At 39.2% G+C, this 19,814-nt stretch overlaps 2 protein-coding genes across 3 annotated transcripts; one reads left to right on the top strand and one right to left on the bottom strand.

Annotated features, from left to right (window-relative positions):
- The first annotated feature begins 2,701 nt into the window (after positions 1-2,701).
- zgc:162144 (RD3 domain-containing protein) lies at positions 2,702-6,606 on the top strand. The gene is made up of 3 exons (XM_031303012.2): positions 2,702-2,968; positions 3,663-3,970; positions 4,692-6,606. The coding sequence occupies exons 1-3, from the start codon at positions 2,963-2,965 to the stop codon at positions 5,062-5,064; spliced, it is 687 nt and encodes a 228-aa protein (XP_031158872.1). The 5' UTR covers positions 2,702-2,962; the 3' UTR covers positions 5,065-6,606.
- Positions 6,607-6,767: 161 nt separating this feature from the next.
- On the bottom strand, positions 6,768-16,173 carry stx5a (syntaxin 5A). 2 transcript variants are annotated; one of them, XM_031303009.2, is made up of 12 exons: positions 16,041-16,173; positions 15,367-15,592; positions 14,335-14,405; positions 12,557-12,612; positions 12,368-12,438; positions 12,110-12,226; positions 11,673-11,729; positions 11,492-11,573; positions 10,186-10,272; positions 9,932-10,035; positions 9,564-9,685; positions 6,768-8,109 (listed from the first exon to the last, which is right to left on the bottom strand). In XM_031303009.2, exons 2-12 carry the CDS (start codon positions 15,427-15,429, stop codon positions 7,950-7,952), a joined length of 990 nt encoding a protein of 329 aa, XP_031158869.1. In that variant the 5' UTR covers positions 15,430-15,592; positions 16,041-16,173; the 3' UTR covers positions 6,768-7,949. The 2 variants fall into 2 exon arrangements, with proteins under 2 accessions (XP_031158869.1, XP_031158871.1); XM_031303011.2 differs by lacking the exon at positions 10,186-10,272.
- Between the last annotated feature and the right edge of the window lie 3,641 nt (positions 16,174-19,814).

The raw sequence follows: 19,814 nt of genomic DNA, 5'->3' as shown, positions 1-19,814 counted from the left end.
TATTTACAATAAAGTATCTGATTACTCTCTGCATTGGCATTAGCCTATTTCCGTTCCCTTGTTTCAGACAAGGCGACATTTCCAACTTGGCAGAGCTGGCAAAGTTGCTGTCATGAGAAAAAAAATATTAGCCTAACTCGGTCCACTTATCATTTTTTTCAGCCTTGGTGTCCTCTGGAAAAAGTGATTCATACACGTTTTATGATAGTGTAATTTGATTTATTGTAATTTTCTTTGGTAATATGGAAATAGGCGCTACTTTTGAACTGACATAAGGCAGGTCTGCTTTATTAGGCTACCAGAAATTGAAAGAAGTGAAAAACTAGTTTAAAAACTTCCTTTGCTGATACTGTGCATACATGTTATGCTTAATCAAATAAACACACGTCAAATTTTGAGTTATTAAATGCTGGAGAGTGGACACAAATGGGAGGAAAGGGGGCTTTATAAGTACCTAGCAGCTAATTTCTCCCAGGAGTTAACAAGGTAATCCCTTCATGTTTCCACCAAAGGTGGCATTTTTCCTACCAGGTTACATATCCAAAGACACATTTCACACAGAAATATGAGATTTGCATCCAGTAAAGCAGGTTTTAATTACTTAGTTAAACTAGTGTTCATTCTAAAACAAACTGGACTTGGTTTTTGATCCCATTGAGATTTTGGGGGCATAAACAAAATTTGATTGCCCTTACCAAAACCCCAAAAGATAAGTGCTAATGACAGAAACACTTTTGCCAATAGAAATGTGGTACATGATTTTAAAAGTACTGTACACAAAATTGTACATAAAATACAACAAAATAGTATGGTTCTGGTCAGTAAATGGTTCTGGAGCACCAGCATTACACCTTGTGCTTCATTAAAATGTAAATTTTAAATGTTTTTTCAAGGACAAAGTGCTTGCGGTAAACAGGACATTATCTGAACATATGCAAGTATTGAGTGTGGAGTCCCGCAGGGTTCTCTTGTCTTTTGAATGTATATTAATTATTTTAAGACAGCCTGCTCTAGTGACATTTTTCCAGATGATTGTGCTTTACTAATGTCTCAAAAAGATAAAACTTAAGTCTAACAATCTCTTCTTAAGGGTCTGAAAACGTTGGCTATATCATCCATTCACCTTAGAAAGACAGAAGCTATCCTCTTTATTTGTAAAAGGAATGCAGTGTAACATATGTTAGTGTGAGTTGCACCAATATGTATCTGGTGACTGGTGACTGGTTCTTTCTAAAGTGAATCTAGGGATTTTATTACCCAGTAAAGCTACATTCTTAGATAGGTCAGCTGTAAATATTCCTGCTGAAACTCTGGTTCCAGGTCACTTTGACTATGGCGCCACCTTCTGGTGTGCGGAAAGTTACAAGAAGAACAAAAAAAAATAAAAAAAAATAATAAGGTTAATTTTAAAACTTTCATATACCATATATATATATATATACCATATATATATATATATATATATATATATATATATATATATATATATATATTCACCTACACATGTTGAATCTGCCAACTTTATGAAGCTCAATGTTAAGGAGGTAGTCAATTTTATTACAGTAAAATGTTGCATCTAAAATCAATATAAAAAACAACAAATGTTTGTTAAACAAAACGGTGCCAGTGTATTTAAAGAACTAGACTTCTCTGATAAAAGACACTAACGGCTATTCCACATGAGGCAGTACAACAAATGATATAGTTTCATTTTAAGGGTCTGATAGAGAGTAAAACAATAAAACATTTCTTTATCGTGCTGCAGCACAATGAAATAGGTTTCTACAAGTCTAAAGTGGATCACATCAAGTGGCCTTTGAAAGGTGGTTTGCAAGCTCAGCGACTCTGTATGTGTGTTTGACTGGTGTCATGTTTTCGTGTTGTGTTGTTTGTTGGATGTTGGAGGACCACCATGGAAATACTCCTTGAGACATTTATTGTGTTTTTTTTCTGATGATTGTAGCTACTGTGCAGAACTCTAGTAATTTTAATCATCCATTACATTCAATTAATCAGAAAACACTGGTTGATCACTTACTGTTCCTATTTAGTTACAGCAGTAACAACACCACTGTAAGCAACTGTAATTAGATTATAATAGTCATTATAGTCACTCACTCTTCCAGGTAGGCATTGGATTTGAATGTAATCTGGGATTTGGTGGCTCAGTGCTGAGTGGTGCGGAAACCCAGGAACTAGCCTGTAGTTACCTTACATACAAACCCATATGATAGCCAGTGGGAAGTTATATAATCTTGGCCATAACAGTCTGGTAATGATGTGCCTGAGGAATTATTGTCTGTGAACTAGGAGACCATACTGTGTTATTTTGAAGGACTCTGCTGGGTGAAATGACAGTAGTCTAACAGTTTGAAACCTGTAAGTATGCTGTTTAAAATGTCATGTCTGCCCAGGAATATCTCTGTCAGACACTGTGGAAGTACCTTTGAGCAAGACAATGTCCAGCATGATGGTGTGTATGAGCTGAAACCTTCTTTACAGCTTTAATTTATAGCTTTAAAACTGGGAAACATATTCAAAAGAAAAGTGGTTAAAGATCAAGTCAAATGAAAATAGCTTAATTAGCCAATAAACCCATGCTATTATATAAACAACCCACCTACACAAACACACACTCCTCACCCAGGTGCACACTCATGTGAGGTAAGCTCCTCTCGTCACTTGCACTTTATTAATACAGGATTACATTTATTCTCAATCCCAAACTCACACACACAGTCCACAGGTTCCTCACAAGCCCTGTCTGCCAAGGACCGTCAAAGGTAGCAAGGCAGTCAGGTAGCTGTGTGCCACCAGCTGGAGTCCGAGGCGTTGTAACCTTTTTTGAATGCCACAAGCCCATGGAGGCCTGCTGTGCATCTGGTAGCTAATAGAGACTTTACGGAAAACAGGTGGATTTCTGTCTGACAACAATACACTGCAGCTTTGAAAACCCAGTTTAATGACGGTAAGACAATATTTAAACTTCTATGAGAGCGTTTAGAGCAGGAGAATAACAAGTGATAAGATTTTTCTTAATAAACATGGTTTGTATTGATCAGCAATATGAGTTGTTTGCCATTCACATATGAGTCATGTTTTACTTGAACAGACCTTACTGATAAGATGTATCTGGCATAAAGGTTATATAGTATTTCTGAGGTTTCTTGCTGAGTATGGAAGCTTAAATACTCTAAACATTTACAGTAGCTTTGATTAAGTCCCTACATCAAATATAATTTGCATCCAAAATGTAAAATATTCTTCTACAGAGTGACTGCTGAAGTGAGATTTAATGGGCTCTAAGTCTTTCTGACCTTTTGCCTTGTCTTTATTCTCCAAAATAATTCTAAAATAATTACTATAACCTAGAGCAGTAGTGGTAGTGTGCACATCCCCACCGGTGAGGTGCAGGGCAAAAAAGGGCTGGATACAACTGAAAAGAATGAAATGCCCGCACTCTGCTAATACTCCCATACATTTATTGTGCTGCAACGTTTGTCTTTGTATGGGAGTATTAGCAGACTGCGGGCATTTCATTCTTTTCAGTTGTAATTACTATAACCTCAAATATGAACTTGCTTTCTTGTGAACACCACATCCAGATAATAAAAAATAAAAGATTTCTTTGACTTTCTACAAATCCTGTCCTACTTTCCCAGATGTTTCCTTGGTCTGCAGTTTTCTCCCTTGAGCCCAAAGTGCCCGGCCAGCGCACCTCTCAGGAGTTGGTAACCAATACTCTGATGTTAGAGCTAGGAGCCATGGTGAAGCGCACAGAACGCATCCGTTTGGAGCGGGCAACAGAGGGTCAACGCCGCCGTCGCAGCTCCTCCTCCACTGCTGACTACAGCTGGCTGGCCACCGCCCCAATGCCACAGCCCTACGAGCTGACACCCAACGACCTGCTGGAACTGCAGGATCTCTGTGCCAAGATCCCTCCTGCACAGTGTGGCCCTCTGATCGTCAGGTGAGAAAGACAGGGAGACACAGAGAGAGAAAGACATATTGTACATACAAGACAAGAAAGAGAGGTATAACTATTACTGAAATAGAGCTGAGAAAGTATGAGGCAGACTGAAACAAAGAGTGGGACGTAGAGCCGGAGACACGCAGAGACATTATAGATGGAGAGCTACAGAGACAACATTCAAAATTCAGGCAGAAGGAAAGCTGCAGGGTCTAATGCCTGTAACACCCTTAACTATAACTTGGAAAGTAGTTGTCTAAGAGACTACATGCATGGCATACAAATGCCCATGATAACCCAACCAGAGAACCTAAACTGTGCTCAAACACTGTTCTGTTTAAGACTCCTGCTCACAACTTTTCGCTGCTTTTGTATTACAAAGGTCTGAAACTGAAAGGATAAGTCCGCAAATCAATTAGTTCAGTGTTTACATTTTCAATTATTTAATATTATGCTGGTTTTATGTAATCCGTCACCTTCCAGCACCTGTGTAATCAGGGTTCATATCCTACCAGGGGTGTAGCGGGGTTTTCTGGACCACTTTTAAAAGACTGCACTGCCCACTTGGTGGCGGTGGCACTCTGGCTACATCTGCCCTTATTTTTGCTTGCCTGACCTTGCTTCTGTTTTGTTTTATCTCAACTGTAAAGTACTCTGTAAATAAGTGTGTTATTTTGTATCAGACTGTTCCTAATAATCACAGTTATTCTTTCTCCTGCAGGTTCAGGAGGCTGGTGTCACAGATGGAGCCTGAGGTTCATGAGGTTCCCCGGCTGTTTCGCTCAATGCTACGCGAATGCCTGGACGAGGTGAACGAAAATGAAGATGTGCCGATGCAGGACGCCATATTTGATAAGCAGCAGCGCAGCAAGAGCCTCTCTTTTGTTACTTTCCGCACTAAGTTCTGCACGGGTCAGTTCTTCAAGGGCAGCAGCATAAGAGGCTCCAGGGGGAATCTGGAGCAGCAGGTGGATTGGTTCGACGAGGAGGAGGATGGAGAAGGGGAGGAGGAGGCCATCAAGGCCAGGGCGAGGATGGGAAGGAGCAGGAGCATGCCAGAAATCACCCCTATGGAGCAGAGTTCCCAGGGGTGAGAGAGTCAGAGGAGAGACAATGCAAACAGGATGGTGGGAGGGAAAAGATCTGTATCTGTATGTTCTCGTAGGGAGAGAAAATGAGGAGTAAGACAGTGAGGGAAAGTAGAGAGATAGGTCAAAATACTGTAAATATGGGGAGGGAGAAAAACCTGGAATGTTGAGGAAGGAGGGACGGTAGCATTCAGTGAAAAAAGGGACAGTAGGCTATAGATTTGGGGGGGAAAAAATCATCATTTGGCCTCCTTCAAACTTGAAGTCTTTAGTTCATCCCAAAAGCATTGCTGTTTTTGTTTTAGGATTCTGAAGCATGTGGTTAGCATTTAGATGTGTTGTCAGGTACAAACTTGATAAAACAATACTGCAGCCATGCTAGCAGCTCTGTGAGGCTGTACTTGGGACAGGGAGAGTGGTAATTTGAGCTAAATGCCAACGTCTGCATGCTAACATGGTGATGTTTGGCTGGCATAGTATTTACCATGTTCACCATCTTAGTTTAGCATGTGCTAACATTTGCTAATTAGCACTAAACACAAAGTAGGCCTACAGCTGAGGTTAAAGGGAATGTCTATAGTTTTGTAGGTATTTGCTCATAAAGCAAATTATTGGACATATTATTTTTTTTACCCGATGACCGTGCGAGATGAATAGTCAGAGGATGACCAAAGGGATTACAATTCATCATTTGGGGATATGAATATCTATACCAAATTTCATGTAAAGCCTTTCAATATTTATCGAATCATCTCACTCAAAACCACAAATGTCAACTTCCTGATGGTACTACAGGAAATGTGAGAGGATAACCAAAGTCATTAAGGTTCATCGTCTGGGGACCATTAATGTCTGTAGAAAATGTCATGGCAATCCACCCCCAGTAGTTGTTTATATGTAGATATAGAGCAACTAAAATGTGCTGCATGGGGTTTTGTTTGAGTAAAATTGTCTGCATTGCTAACCTACACATGCTTCTCCTTAAAAACAAACAGCTGATGCAAGGGCTCTCTAAACAACAGCTCGGTCTCATGATGGTCCCTTTAAAAACATGTTATGCAACAGACAGGACAGCTGTTTTCTGCAGTAGATGGGAGGGAAGTATAGCCAAGGCCACGTATCTGTATATTCAGCAGTCACAGTTTGGCTCCAGATCACCTGCTCAGTTAGCGGGTGCTCTCATAGTGTTTGTACCTTCAAGGTTTAAAGCACTTAATTGGAAGTCGCTTTGGATAAAAGTGTCAGCTAAATGACATGTAACCATTAAGCAAATCCTTGCAAGCAGGAAATAACTACAGTTATCTGTAATCTTCTTTTTTATTGTGAATATATGTATTTGGGGAAAGAAATATATGATGTTGTCATTACTTCTATGCAATTAAGATGTGTTTTCCCCCCACTAAGATGTCTGTTTTTTGGTTTAAATATACAGTTGACTAAATGTGACTCTTGTATTTTTGCCCATTTATGTCTGCCATGTGTACATTTTTAAGTCTAGTAGCCTTGAAACCTTTCTACAAAAGGAATCAAAAGATAAATGGACCTTCATCACTATTGTCTGAGGCCTGTAGAAAAATACATGTCTTTCTGGTGTAAAGCAGGTAGAGCACCTGCTTAGCACCTCTGTTAGCTAGTCTTAGCCTCCCAGCATTGCTAATTATACCACTGCTCCTGAGTAATCCGCTTAACCTAAGAAAATCTCAGCCATGAATGCTAGCACCCCATTATCATTTTATTAATATGCACTTTCTTATCAATACATCATTATCACTATTTGCACTTTATACATTGAAGTCAAGGCATTTGGCTAAAAAAGAACAGACAGGGAAAAAATAGGAAGAGTTTTCTTTTTTAAAAAGCGGTGGTCATTTAAATAACATCCGATACGTTTAGATAGCTTAAGAGGGGAAGCGACTACAACAGCAACATTCAACCAGACACTTCCAGGGAATCTGGCTGATTGAGTCACTTCATTAGTGGGCCTTCACAACCAGTCTAACCCCTTCATAAGCACTGATGTCAAACCTGGGTCCTTCAGATACTTGACTTGCAGTATATGCTGAAGTCTCTCTGCAGCACTGATGGTGCAAGGTTTACACTTTTTCAACTATTTAACCTGCCTAACGGCTAACAACCCAAACCATTTCATTTAGTGTTGTTACATCACTTAGCATCAACATTTCGTACAGCGTTTTTCTGAATGACACCAATCCAAACAGTCCATTAAGCTGTAACTTCTTGTGCCTTCAGGACAGGACATCCTAGACCACAGTGAGTGTCTTCTTATTGTATCACAGTTCTATATAAGTACCCATTTGGCAAATAAAACTTAATAAAAAAAAATGCAAGTGATGAATTGTTGATAAACAGTCATGCTCTTCAATAAAAGGTAAGTAAACTAAGAAGCAAAATTATCTGACAATAAACTCCAGTTCTGTTTGGCTTTGAAATAATATTAATGTATGACGTGGGATGAACAAGAAAAACAAAATTAAAGAGTTTGCAGAATCAAACCATTAAATTATAGCCATTTTGATTAAATGTTTATGAATAATTGGTCAAAGTACAATACTGAGCAGTTTTTGCTCCATTTCTATACAAAGTGGGGATTTAAGATAATTTATTCTTTCATTTGGACAAAGTTCGACATCTTCATTCTTCACTGAATTGTCTAATTAAGAGTCTGTAGCTTGGGAATAACCGGAAAGTTTGTATTAATGGAAATGTCTTTATTAGTCCGAGCGTCTCCCAAGCCTTTATCAAACTGTCACTTTGATAGAGAAGTCTGCCCTTCAAATATGTCGTCAGGACATGTCGTCTCAGTCCAGCTTTAGTTTCACTTCCCCTCATTCAATGTGCTCTTCCCCTTCTCTCAGCTGCTCCTCTTTTCTTTAAGCAAAGAAGACAACAAAGATGATAAAGAAGACGACGAGGACAAGAAAGATCTTGATCATCAGCCAGCGGTTGGAGGAGACGGACTGAAAGTATTTGAGGATCTCTGTGTGGGCGGCCTCCACGTTCAGCTGGGTGTCCTCCACATTAGCGTCGATCCTGTGAGAGAAGCACGACAGGCAGTTCAGTGAGACAGGACTCCTAATTCAGAGACTAATTATGTACCTGTGTATGTGATTCAATGTTTTTATATTTTAGAAAAATGAAAAGATAACAATACAAACTGATTACAAACACCCAAATTCTGCATGAAATCATTTAAAATAGTCATCACCCAAATTCTAGCAGCCTTTGCCTTCTTTACTCCCAGTTTCATAGTTCCTATTGCTTGTTTTTATTAAAAGAATAGTTCAACATTTTGGGGAAATCGCTAGTTCGCTTGCTTGCTGAGAGTCAGACGAGAAGATCGATGCCACTGTCATGTCTGTACGGTAAATATGAAGCTACAGACAATGTATTAATCGTATTAAACAAACTATATATCACGTGTTAATTAATGAGCTTTAGAGTTGGTAGGGAGATTTCTTATAGCCTTGGACAGAGCCAGGTTAGCAGTTTCTAGGGCTGGGGCGGTTACCGCATTACCGCGGTCACGTGACACCTATCGCGGGTCTGAGCTCGTCACCGTCATCACCGCAAAAAAACATTGGCCTGCACGTGTGCACGTTGTGTCCAATGACATGGATTCATTGATTCTAATTACATGGATTGTGTCTGATGACATTGTGTCTTACATGGATTCAAGGTTTTCTAAACAAAACTTATCATCAAAAGATGAAGCAAATCCGACCTTTCGCGAGTTGGGGAGCGCAATGTTCCATGACACATAACATTCCATTCGTGTTGACTATTAGGCCTATATGCGAGAGTAGCCTACCTGTGTAATGTCTTGTATCGGAGAAATGTCACACGGGAGGAAAGGCAAAGACATTTCTCCGTTCTCAGCTGAGATAGACACATTAGCATTACAGCTGCAGTGTTAACCATTGCACTTTAGCCTAGCAGCTAACGGAGTTTCCATCTGTTTATAGCTTTATCCCGGTAAAACGGCACAGTAACGCCATTTACTTTACCGGCAGTATTGACAATAGATAAAGCCACCGTGTCTCGAGAAGCTCTAGCTTGTTGTTTTATTGTTCACTTTTAACTCACTTTACATCAACTTTGCTAACTCTTTTTCCTCTCGCTTTTCCTCACAGCGGCACTCATACGCTACTCTCCTTGCGCGACCACACGGGCACTGACATCACTCCCTTAAGGCCCCCTGCCATCCTCGCTCTAACTTACGCTACTCTAGTAAGGGGGTTGCGGTATACCACAACTGCGGGAATTTCTTGCTTTTCAACCGCGGTAAGAAAAAATCCATACCGTCCCAGCCCTAGCAGTTTCCCACCGTTTCCAGTCTTCATGTTAATTCAAACTAACCTGTCTTGAGCTTCATATTTACCTTACAGACATGAGAGTGATATTAATCTTCTCAAGTTATTTGATTTCCTTTGTTTCTGATTGATTTATTTTTCTCAACCCTGTCTCCATTTCTATCTCCATCTTACCTCTGGATGGTCTCCTCTTGCTCCTTGACCATGTGTGCCAGCTGCTGGAATATAGAGCCCAGTTCCACAATGGTGCTTTCAATGTTCTGCATGGTGTCTGCACGGCTTTGGATGTATGAGTCCTGTAACGGCACAGCCAGCAAGATTTCAAAAAGGGCCACATTAAAGCACGTAAATGCATATGATTTGAGTCCAATATTTCGACAAAGTTTAAGGTGGATAAATGTCCTACTTATAGTGACAAAAAATAACACTGCACATCAACTAGTTTAAAAATGAACAATAACAATTTTTCCCGTGCTAGCAAATGCGACGCACACATTCCTCTCCATCTGCCAGACTTTGACAAATAAACACAGATAGTCTACCTGCTCATCAATAAGCTGGAGTTGCAAGGGATTGGTCTGAGAGTCCATATCGATGGCTACATCCCCCATACTCCTGGACTCATCCTGCATCAGGACCGAGCTCTCTGAAGGGAGACAGCAAGAAAAACACAAACGCATGTTCAACATCATCAGACAGAAATCCTCAATGGTAGAGGGGAAAAACAGAAAGAACAGCAGGCACATACAGTAGCTAGTTATACCCGCTGGGAGAGTCAGACGTTCCAGGGAAATACCTTTTAAATTTGAGGTTGTATTGCCCTGGTAACCATTGCGCGGCTCGCGAGCTGCATGCGGCTCCTGGGCCCCTTTTTTTCGGCTCCCTAAAATATTTTTTAATTTTTGCATTATAGATGACCAAATACAGCAATAATCATTCACATGGACTTTGAGCAGTTCCCTATCACAACAGCTGTTTGAAAAGTACACTGCCAGTCAAAATGTTTCTGTACATCTATGGCATTTGTGGCTAAATTTCAACCAAGTTGCTCATTGTAAATAACCTCAAATTTGAAACTCTAAACAGGTATATAACACAGAACTGGTAATTTTACTGTAATAAAATGTTATTTGCTCATCTTTTCTTTATTATGAGCAAATTTTCCTTCACGAGTGTTCCAAAGATGTTAAACTTTCTATTAAAAAGTACCCAGCACACTGGACAGGCCAACCAGTTACGCCTAGACAATTATACTCTATGTTGTCTGCTACAGCGTTCAATTGCAGCCATAATAATCAAACTCGTTTTTAATTAGATACAGGTTACTTCCATCCAATGAAATAAGATATTACAAAGATTTTTAATTCAGATATCACTATGTTATCTATATTTTATTGTAGAATAACAGTGAGCACACTGAGTTTTACCAAAATATAATATAATATATTTATAGGCTGTTCATAAACATTATACTGGCAGTGTAAATGCCCACACAGGAAGCATCTGAGGGAAACTTTTAGCTTTTTGTTTAGCAAATTGGTAAACTGAGCAGGAGCCAGACAAGTCGAATGTTGCCTCAAAGCCATAACAAATAAACAATAAAGGTGTGTTCACTCTATTAAATTTTCTGAAACTGCCAGCCCAAATTTCATGATGTTGATGTAGATGAACAGGAGGAACTGTTTTAGGTTGATTTCAAAAGATGGGAAACATTTTTAGAGGAACGCAGATGACTTTGTGCTGCATGTTATCATTACACCAGTTTGTAGAAAACCAGAATGATATTTTAGAAAATTTACGTTTAACCTTTCACCCTTGTTTGTCCATGCTACAAGAGATTATTTTTGTGATGCGATTTGAATACAATACTGTTGCTTGTTGGTACTGACGAAGCAAAACTGTGCGAAGAGTTTAATCAGCACAAAATGTGGCAGAGGCTAAACTTTACCCACTAACAATAATCAGTATAGAGAGAACACACCCTCATGAAGCTACAGCAGCATGCTGTGTTTACCTGTTGGGGCCATTACTTTAATGCGAGACTATTGTAAAAGTCATAGTGAGGGACTATAAGTGTGAAGCTAACATGTGGATAAACTTACTGAAGTTGTTGGCCATCAGAGGAGAAGACGAGACAGGGGGCTGGGAGAACTGCTCTCTCCTGCTGCGCTGCTGCTTCAGGTTCTGCAGGAAAAGGTGACAAATGATGCAGGAGAAACCTGAGCCCGATTCAAAACTCTTGCGTATTTCTGCCTTTGAATGATAAAAGTAAACACTTCTAACCTCTGTTCTGACTTCTAGGACTGATTTGAAGTCATTGGACATTGAAGCCAGTTTGGACTGTGGACAACAAAAGACACGGCAAAGTTAAACAAAGTGGATCTAAATTCTGTTGTGTACATTTATTCACCAATGTGTGAACAAGCATTCTACAAACATTTTCTGATGCCAGTATATATAAGATCAAATACAATACTATTTTGATGAAAATAAAATTATTCATAATGTTAAAATATGCTTTCCTCTATTTTGCTGTGCATGAACAAAAGCACAACATGATTAAAATGTTCAAGAAAACAATATAAAAATGTTAATAAAGAATATTTTAAATAAAAAACAAAAACATTAGCCATGAAAGGAACATTTACCAGGATTTAAGTAGTCCCATTCACTTGGACTCAATGCACAATATAGTCTTAATTGGACTTTAGTGACTGTACCTGTAATGACACCACTATAGTGTTAGAGTGGGTTTGGATGTGTCGGCCACCCGGAGCTCCGCGGGACCTCACCAAGTCCTGTAGCTGTGCTATCTGTTTGTTTAGACTGTTGATGTCCTAAAAACAAACACAGAAGAGGTAGAAACCAGGGTGTGTAGTTTTACAAGATATTACAGGATTATATATAGCTGCTCTTTTCATAAATAATGTACATGTTTGCAAAACCACATTTCATTGAATGTTAACAATTCAACGCACTTGTTTAATGATGTACGTTAGCTCCTCGATCTCCACTGCCTTGTCGTCAAATAGAGATTTTCTTTTTGCCACTAAAACATCAAAACGAAAGCATGTAGAATCAGCACTTTGAACGATATGGCACACAAACAAAATATTTTGTACAGCAATTTAAATAATTCTAAAATAACATTAAAAAGGAACACTTACAAATGGTGAGCTTTTCCAGTTTGGCAAATGTATTGCTCAAGTCTTTTCCAATTCTCCTACGAGGCAAAAAAAGAAAATGTAGCTTTCTTTGTCATGCACATACTAATAAGAGTACTCCAGCAAGGGGTGGAAATACGCTTCATTTAATTTCTTTATTTTCTCATTTGCATTGTTACTGGAAGTAAGATTATATCAATTTATCTCTGTGCTCTGTGTCTCCCTGCTTACAGTCATTGTACTATGCAAAGCCAAACATGCATGCTCATAGCAATCTTCTCATTTAACTTACGGTAAGACGATAAACAGGATTTGTATTTCTAAGTATGTATATAACTGCAATTAAGATTGCATTATTCACTTATTCATTATTATTCATATCTTATTCAGTGTGCCGATGTGCTGCAATAGCAGCAATCGGCATTATTGGTATAATAATCATTAAATATACATTTTTTACCTGTCTCAGATACTGTCTAATCAAATTTTAGAGCTAGAGTGAAGGACAGAGTGGGGAGCTGCTGTACGATCCTCTGACATTGTTCTAAACAAATTGCTCTCTCCCCCACAATGTTCACCCTTCATACATCATTGTAGGTCAAAATGTAGGAAAATTTGTGCCGGTCGCAGACAGGTAACCATGATATTCACCGGACTTAAACTTTTGGCTCTGTTCATAACTGCCACCAATAGAAACAATGAAAATAAATGTCTGGAAGGACACACACGGTTCCCTTTTTGTTACTTGCTCTGTGTCGCATATATTTGACACCACAAACATAAAAACCACATCAATGAATTCTCTGGTGATAATAATATTTTGCTGTTTACACACACCCCCCGGCGCACCTATGATAGTCCTCCTTCTAGCTCGAAAGCCCTAACTCATATCCTGTAAGAGATATGACACTCTGCTGAACAGCCTGTGCAAGAATGGTGTGTGTTTTGTAAGAAATGTGAGGACGTAGCTATCCAAAAAGGAACCTGTTTCTGTTCTCCTCCTGGTATTTCTTGTATGATTTAATACAGGAGGCAGTGTGGCAGTTGGTGGACACTGCTTCACTTGGAAGCTCACTGTGCCTCATGTGAAAGTCTGTTTGCTTCCCTAAGTACATTGTTAGAAAGGGCACAACATTCCCTACATTTTGATGTAAAATGAATGTATGTGGAGTTAAAATTGTGGATGGCATAGCAAAGTAAAAATAAATTTGCATTGGCTGCTCCTCACTCAGTCAGTTGGATCCTGCACTCTGAGTCTGAACATTCCATCCGAAACACACTAATGTAAAAATGTCAGAAGGGCATTTTTTCAAAGCCTCAAACAGTGTCCAATATTTTAAAAAATATTAATGTGATTTGAAAGTTGAATACTACCCTGAATGTATGAAAGATGTGGAACATTTTAAAGTTTGAATGGAGTTTCTCGAAAATTCTGAATAATCAAACACAAACTCCTCCTCCTATCATAGAGACTCTTTACTGTAGGCTGTGTTGTCCTCTCTTTTCAGGATATGTCCAACAGCAGGTTTACTGTTGGCTGGTGTTATTGGGATGTGCACCAAGTAGTAGGCACACTGTCAAAATTTCTTGCCGAATTAGTTATTAGTTATTATTAGTTATTCATAAGATTGTATTTCACGTGCAATAAGTATGAGGAGGAGAATAATGTGTGAATACAAAAATGCAACACACAAAACATATATATAAAAGAACAAGTACATTCAGCAAATATATTCATGAGCTGTTGAAACACATAAGAAAACAGAGAATGAGCAACTTACTTGGCCATAACTGTGAAGTCACTGCGCTGCCTAAGAGCGCTAATAATTGGTTTACTGGGCTGGACTCCATTCTGCCAGGAGAGGTAGAAAGTGGAGAGTGTGAGATAACATAAACAAGCTTTTATATGCTACCCCTTTAATTTGTCTTTTAAATAACTATGATCACAATATGTACTGAGCAGGACATTTTACAGTTAAATGCTCCCTAAAATAAACGTGTCAGTGTTCTCCAGTAAACATACATGTAACTGAAACAGCATTTTTAATTACCTCAAACGTATCTTTGGCATTTCTGTCCTGCAATTGGTTTTACCTCAGTAGACACATACACTGAAATCAATATTTCTGTGATAACTAATCAGCCAATACATTGGCAGACGACATATAGCAGATTACCCTTATTTTTTAGATAAAAAAACACATGTTGGACGCCCGGATAGCTCAGTTGGTAGAGCGGGCGCCCATATATAGAGGTTTACTCCTCGACACAGCAGGCCAGGGTTCGACTCCGACCTGCGGCCCTTTGCTGCATGTCATTCCCCCTTTCATTTCTTCAGCTGTCCTGTCAATAAAGGCCTAAAAATGCCCAAAAAAATAATCTTTAAAAAAAGAAAAAGAAAAAAAAAAACACGATGTTGCTGAATGAAGACAACAAGAACACTAATTTGTGCTAACAGAGTAAAAAAAAATGTAGATGTAATTTCCCGTTGTGGGATCAATAAAGTCTTAATCTTAATGTCACCAAAAATTTGCAAATAAGAGGATGCCATGTATTTTTTTTTTTTTTTTTGCATTGACAACTAAATTTGATCAGACTATTGCAACCCTGTGTGGAACCATAGACAGTAGACACAGAGAGAAGTAAGGAACCAAAACCAAAAGTAACGAAAACAAAATTCAACTGTGCTACCAAAAACTACAGTGAAAACACATCAGTTCACTTGGAATGTACATGTTACATTTGGGGTTTATGTAAATGACTAGTTTTACATAAAGTGATCCCGTTATTGTTGCTGTGATATATCAACATACCGGCCTGCCCTGGAGAGATTTACAGGCTGACTGGAACTCGACGGTCCGGTCACGGCACGTCATCTTGCCGCCGGTAAAGGGTCACCAGCCCGCTGTAGACCAGAAACCACCTGGGACTGCCGGGTCTTTACCTCTGCTCTGTGTGATGGATTAATAGGAAGATCTCCCGGTGTGCGGAAACTCAAATACAAGGTTGGGTATCCTTCATGGACATATGTACGCACGTCTGCGATAACCGAAAAAGAAGACGTGTCAAAACAACATGTAAGCTGACATTTAACAGATAAACAAACAAACAATTTGAGGTTAGGTAACGTCAGTAAAAAAAAAAAAGTCAGTATCGTTAGCTAACAGCACGACTAAGAGACCGACTAAACCACAACAACCAGACAATAAATAACAAATAACTGCCACAACTCACACATAAAGCCATAGACGAGCTAAATATACATATCATTAGGTAACAATGATTATCTGGACCAGCTCTCTGTGTGTAAAGGCCGCCCATCACGACACACAGCTGATCACGGCCTGACCGGCTAACATTAGCTTCAGAAAGCTAACTGGGCTTTCAATACGGTCTCTCCTGCTTTACCTTGGTATAATTCGACCTAAACTAATGATGTGAGGTTTAAGCTTATTTAAAAGATAAAAAACGATCAGTTTTAACTTACTTCAATCGATATTACAACATATTCCGAGAGCCCTCGATGTTTCTGGTAAAAACTAATCAACCCAGGAGTTAAAGTTCCGGTCGTTTCCGGCCTTGACGTCACTGCCACGTCTACTTTAGCAGGGCGGAAAATCCCTGCATGTTCAACACGTCACCACCAGGGAGCGCCACACACCTCATTCTTTTATGCAGTCCGTTTCATAGTGTGGTTTCATCCTATTTTATATGGTTTCGTCCCATAGCATAGGATACCTTAATAGTAATACATTATTTAGGTTATTTGACATTATGAGAAGGATGACAGTAAATCACAAACACTTCCAAAATGTCACAATAAGGTCTAAAAGGTATCTCCATTGTGGTTCTTGATGTAAAGAATACAGGGGACATACTATTACCAGCCTACCAATCAAATAAATAGCTACATTTTTCAATGAAAAACCCCCATGGCCAGATTAACCTTCCACGGGTCCCCAGTACAAAAAATATTAGCAAGGCTCTTAGATACCCTCATTCCATCAATCCCTGTGCGTTGTGCATAGAGAGGGTGTGGAAAAATGACATAACCTCAGGTGTGTGGTAATTTGATTAAACAATATATACTATATACCTTATGGAAGCAAAGTATGAACTGAAATAATGAAGGTCTTAAACTAGATTTTGATACAGGGTCTTAAGGTCATAACCCGCCTGGTATTCCTGTATTCCCAAACAAAGTTACAATAACTATAAATAAGTTGCCAAACAGTGAATTGCCACCTGAAGCTTTGGGCTCAGGCCCTGGATCCAAAAAAAACTCAAAGAACAAAGTGGTAATAGACATTAGGCAAGCACAAGTCAGCAACACTAGAAGTTGTACATTGTTTAAATAGGTACGAATAAATATCTTGAACTGGGAGGTGAAATATCTTCCACTGGATGTAGAATCAGAAGTTTATTTGCCACATATACATGTTTCAACATACAAGGAATTTGACTCCAGTAACACATAAAAATTTACCCTTTGATTTATTATCCTTATAAAAATTACCACATGACTATGGCTATGAATAAAATATGCAAATAGTAATGAAAGGCTACATAATTTCTTTAATCTGACAGGCATGCATTACATTATTTTAGCCAATCAGGATTTACTTTACTCAGGAGATATATTTGAGCATCCTCCTACAAGATCATTTTGAGCATGTTGGAGCCTAATGGTGGCACAAACATCAGAATCACAGAGGAAAGAAGAATGCGCTCTTAACCTAAATTATTAAGAGAGGAACATATAAGTGCACTTATAGAATCATAAAAAGGAATCAAAAGATCAATTGGTCACTTCAGATGGATGCCTGCTGCAAGCAAAACATGACGTGTCATTATGTTTATGCTGATGTAGGTGAACTGAGGAGGAGACAGACATACAGAGGACTTAATTGGCTGCTGCCTCAGGTGAGTCGACCTGCAGGTATGGTACGGACAGAGAGATAACATTCAGCAGGCTCTCTGATCTCCTCTCACTTCTACTGGTACCCGCATCCTCCCCCTGACAGGATCGAGCACGCCCAGACCACAACTATGCCCTCGCCTATTTACCTGCTAGGCCCCCAACCACAAAAAAGCTCCACCTTCCCACTATGCCCTGCACCACCCCTCATCTACGCTCCTTCACCTTTTATACCACACTATAATCCACACAGCTCACACACTAAATTATGATTGTGAACATGATAAACATCATACCTGCTAAACATTGGCTCTTAGCATTGTCATGGTGAGCATGTTACAGTAGCATGCTGACATTAGCATTTAGCTCACAGAGCTGCTAGCATGACTGTGACTGTTAGCCTTGTTAATGAGAAGCTTTAAATCATGTAGTATAGTGTATGTTAGCGTATTCATGTAAAACCATGTGTACAGCAAACTTTGGCAAAGCTAGACTTAATTATGGTCATGTCAATAGAGCAAAACATTTGAATTGATATTTTTTCTTTTCTTTTTACAAATGAGGGGAATTACACTTCTTCATAAAATCTGTGGTGTTCACACTAAATTCTCAACCCACTGACTTTGCAGATAATGTTTCCCATGTAGTAACAAGAGCTGTAAATCTTTTATCAAGGTTGATGTCCTTCAGTGGACTGAGACAGACAAGGCCTGTGGATCCATGTTTCTGTTGCAGATAACACTGTTTGCTTGTCTTGTGAAATAAAATAAAACGTTCTTTGTATTCACAAGAGATGTTAAAAAACACTCACTTTCCTGTCACCAGCAAACACACATGATTCTTCTTTACACTGCGCACATTATAATCAGTCTTTCTCTTTCTCTTTCAGTCTTTTATCTCTGTCTCTCTCTCTCTCACACACACACACACACACACACACACACACACACACACACACACACACACACACACACACACACACACACACACACACACACACACACACAAACAGGGCTGCTGATACCATCTAACAAAACACACTTGCAGGCCAGATAGCGTCCAGTACCTGCTTCAACACAGCTGCTGCTACAAAAGCAGGGAGGACACCGTGGCTGGAGTTATTAGAAAAACACGACGCTGAACGCAGAGAAAGCAAGGTGGAAAAATACAGGAAGTCCTGATACAAGTGCAAAGAATGAGAGATGCAGAGGGAGATGGATGATGTGCGGGGGTGCAGAGGGATGGAGGCAGACAGACATGTGAGGTACTGGTTGAAAATACACATAGGAAGTCAAATTACAGTAATGCATGAAATGTACAAGAACATACAAAGAAATAGTCAGAGCCCCATAAAAGTCTGAGCAGTGTTTCTGCCTCTCCATTGTTATTCACCAGTACGAGGACATATTTTTGGGGGTTTCTGACAAGCGCAGAACTTTAAAAAACAGATTTTGGAGTAAAGGCATCTTTTCTGTATATTGATGGGTGACTCAGTGTCCTCTTCTCTCTCTCTCTCTCTCTCTCACTCTCTCTCTCTCTGTCTCCCTAATCTTGCAGCTATATTTAGTACTGGCGTATTGCCCTTCCAGACAGATAGGTTGGCAGCAGCATTTAGCTCCTCTTTCCTCTCCTCTCCTCTTTCATCCTCTCCTCTCTTCACACTCTGTAAAGAGTAATGACGGCCAAAATAAACTGCTGCTAATTTACATGCAATCAGTCATTATAATATGATAATACTGCCATGCAAGCTTGTCAATTTATAGCCAGTAACTGTGATACAAATAGGCATAGTCATTAGATTACCATCCTTATTTTGGTCTAAAGTTTGCTCTGCAATGTGAGATGATAATTAGGGGACAAATGAGAGTTGAACGTCAAATTGCCACCAACTTTAGTCATCACAATCGTCATAGTCAAAATAATCCATGCCAGGGGGATAAAAGGCACAGTGCACAGAATACACAGACAATATCTTCTCTCCAGACTCTGTCTCTCACACAGTCATTACCCCTCATAATTAAATAGCAAATGTTAGCATGCTAACATGCTAAACTATGAAAGTGTATTTGATAAACATCATACCTTATTAATTATTAATTAAACGTTGGCTTGTTATCATTGTTCATTTGCAAAAACATACATTACATTCTTAAAATGAATATACCAACACCAGTTTGACTGATATTCCCTGGCTTGCACAAAAAGCATGATTTAGGAAGATAAAAAAAATACGAGATAACTGTTTTTGCAAATTAACCCCTGAAGTGAAAGGACTCCGTTACCGAGCAATATCTATCTAAAATTTGCTAGCATTATTAGCGCCATAAGCTACTGGTCTTACTA

This window comes from Sander lucioperca, chromosome 1 (assembly GCF_008315115.2).
Source record: "Sander lucioperca isolate FBNREF2018 chromosome 1, SLUC_FBN_1.2, whole genome shotgun sequence".
NCBI lineage: Eukaryota > Metazoa > Chordata > Actinopteri > Perciformes > Percidae > Sander > Sander lucioperca.
Note: the sequence above shows the minus strand (reverse complement) of the source record. Positions and strands in the feature narration are given on the sequence as shown.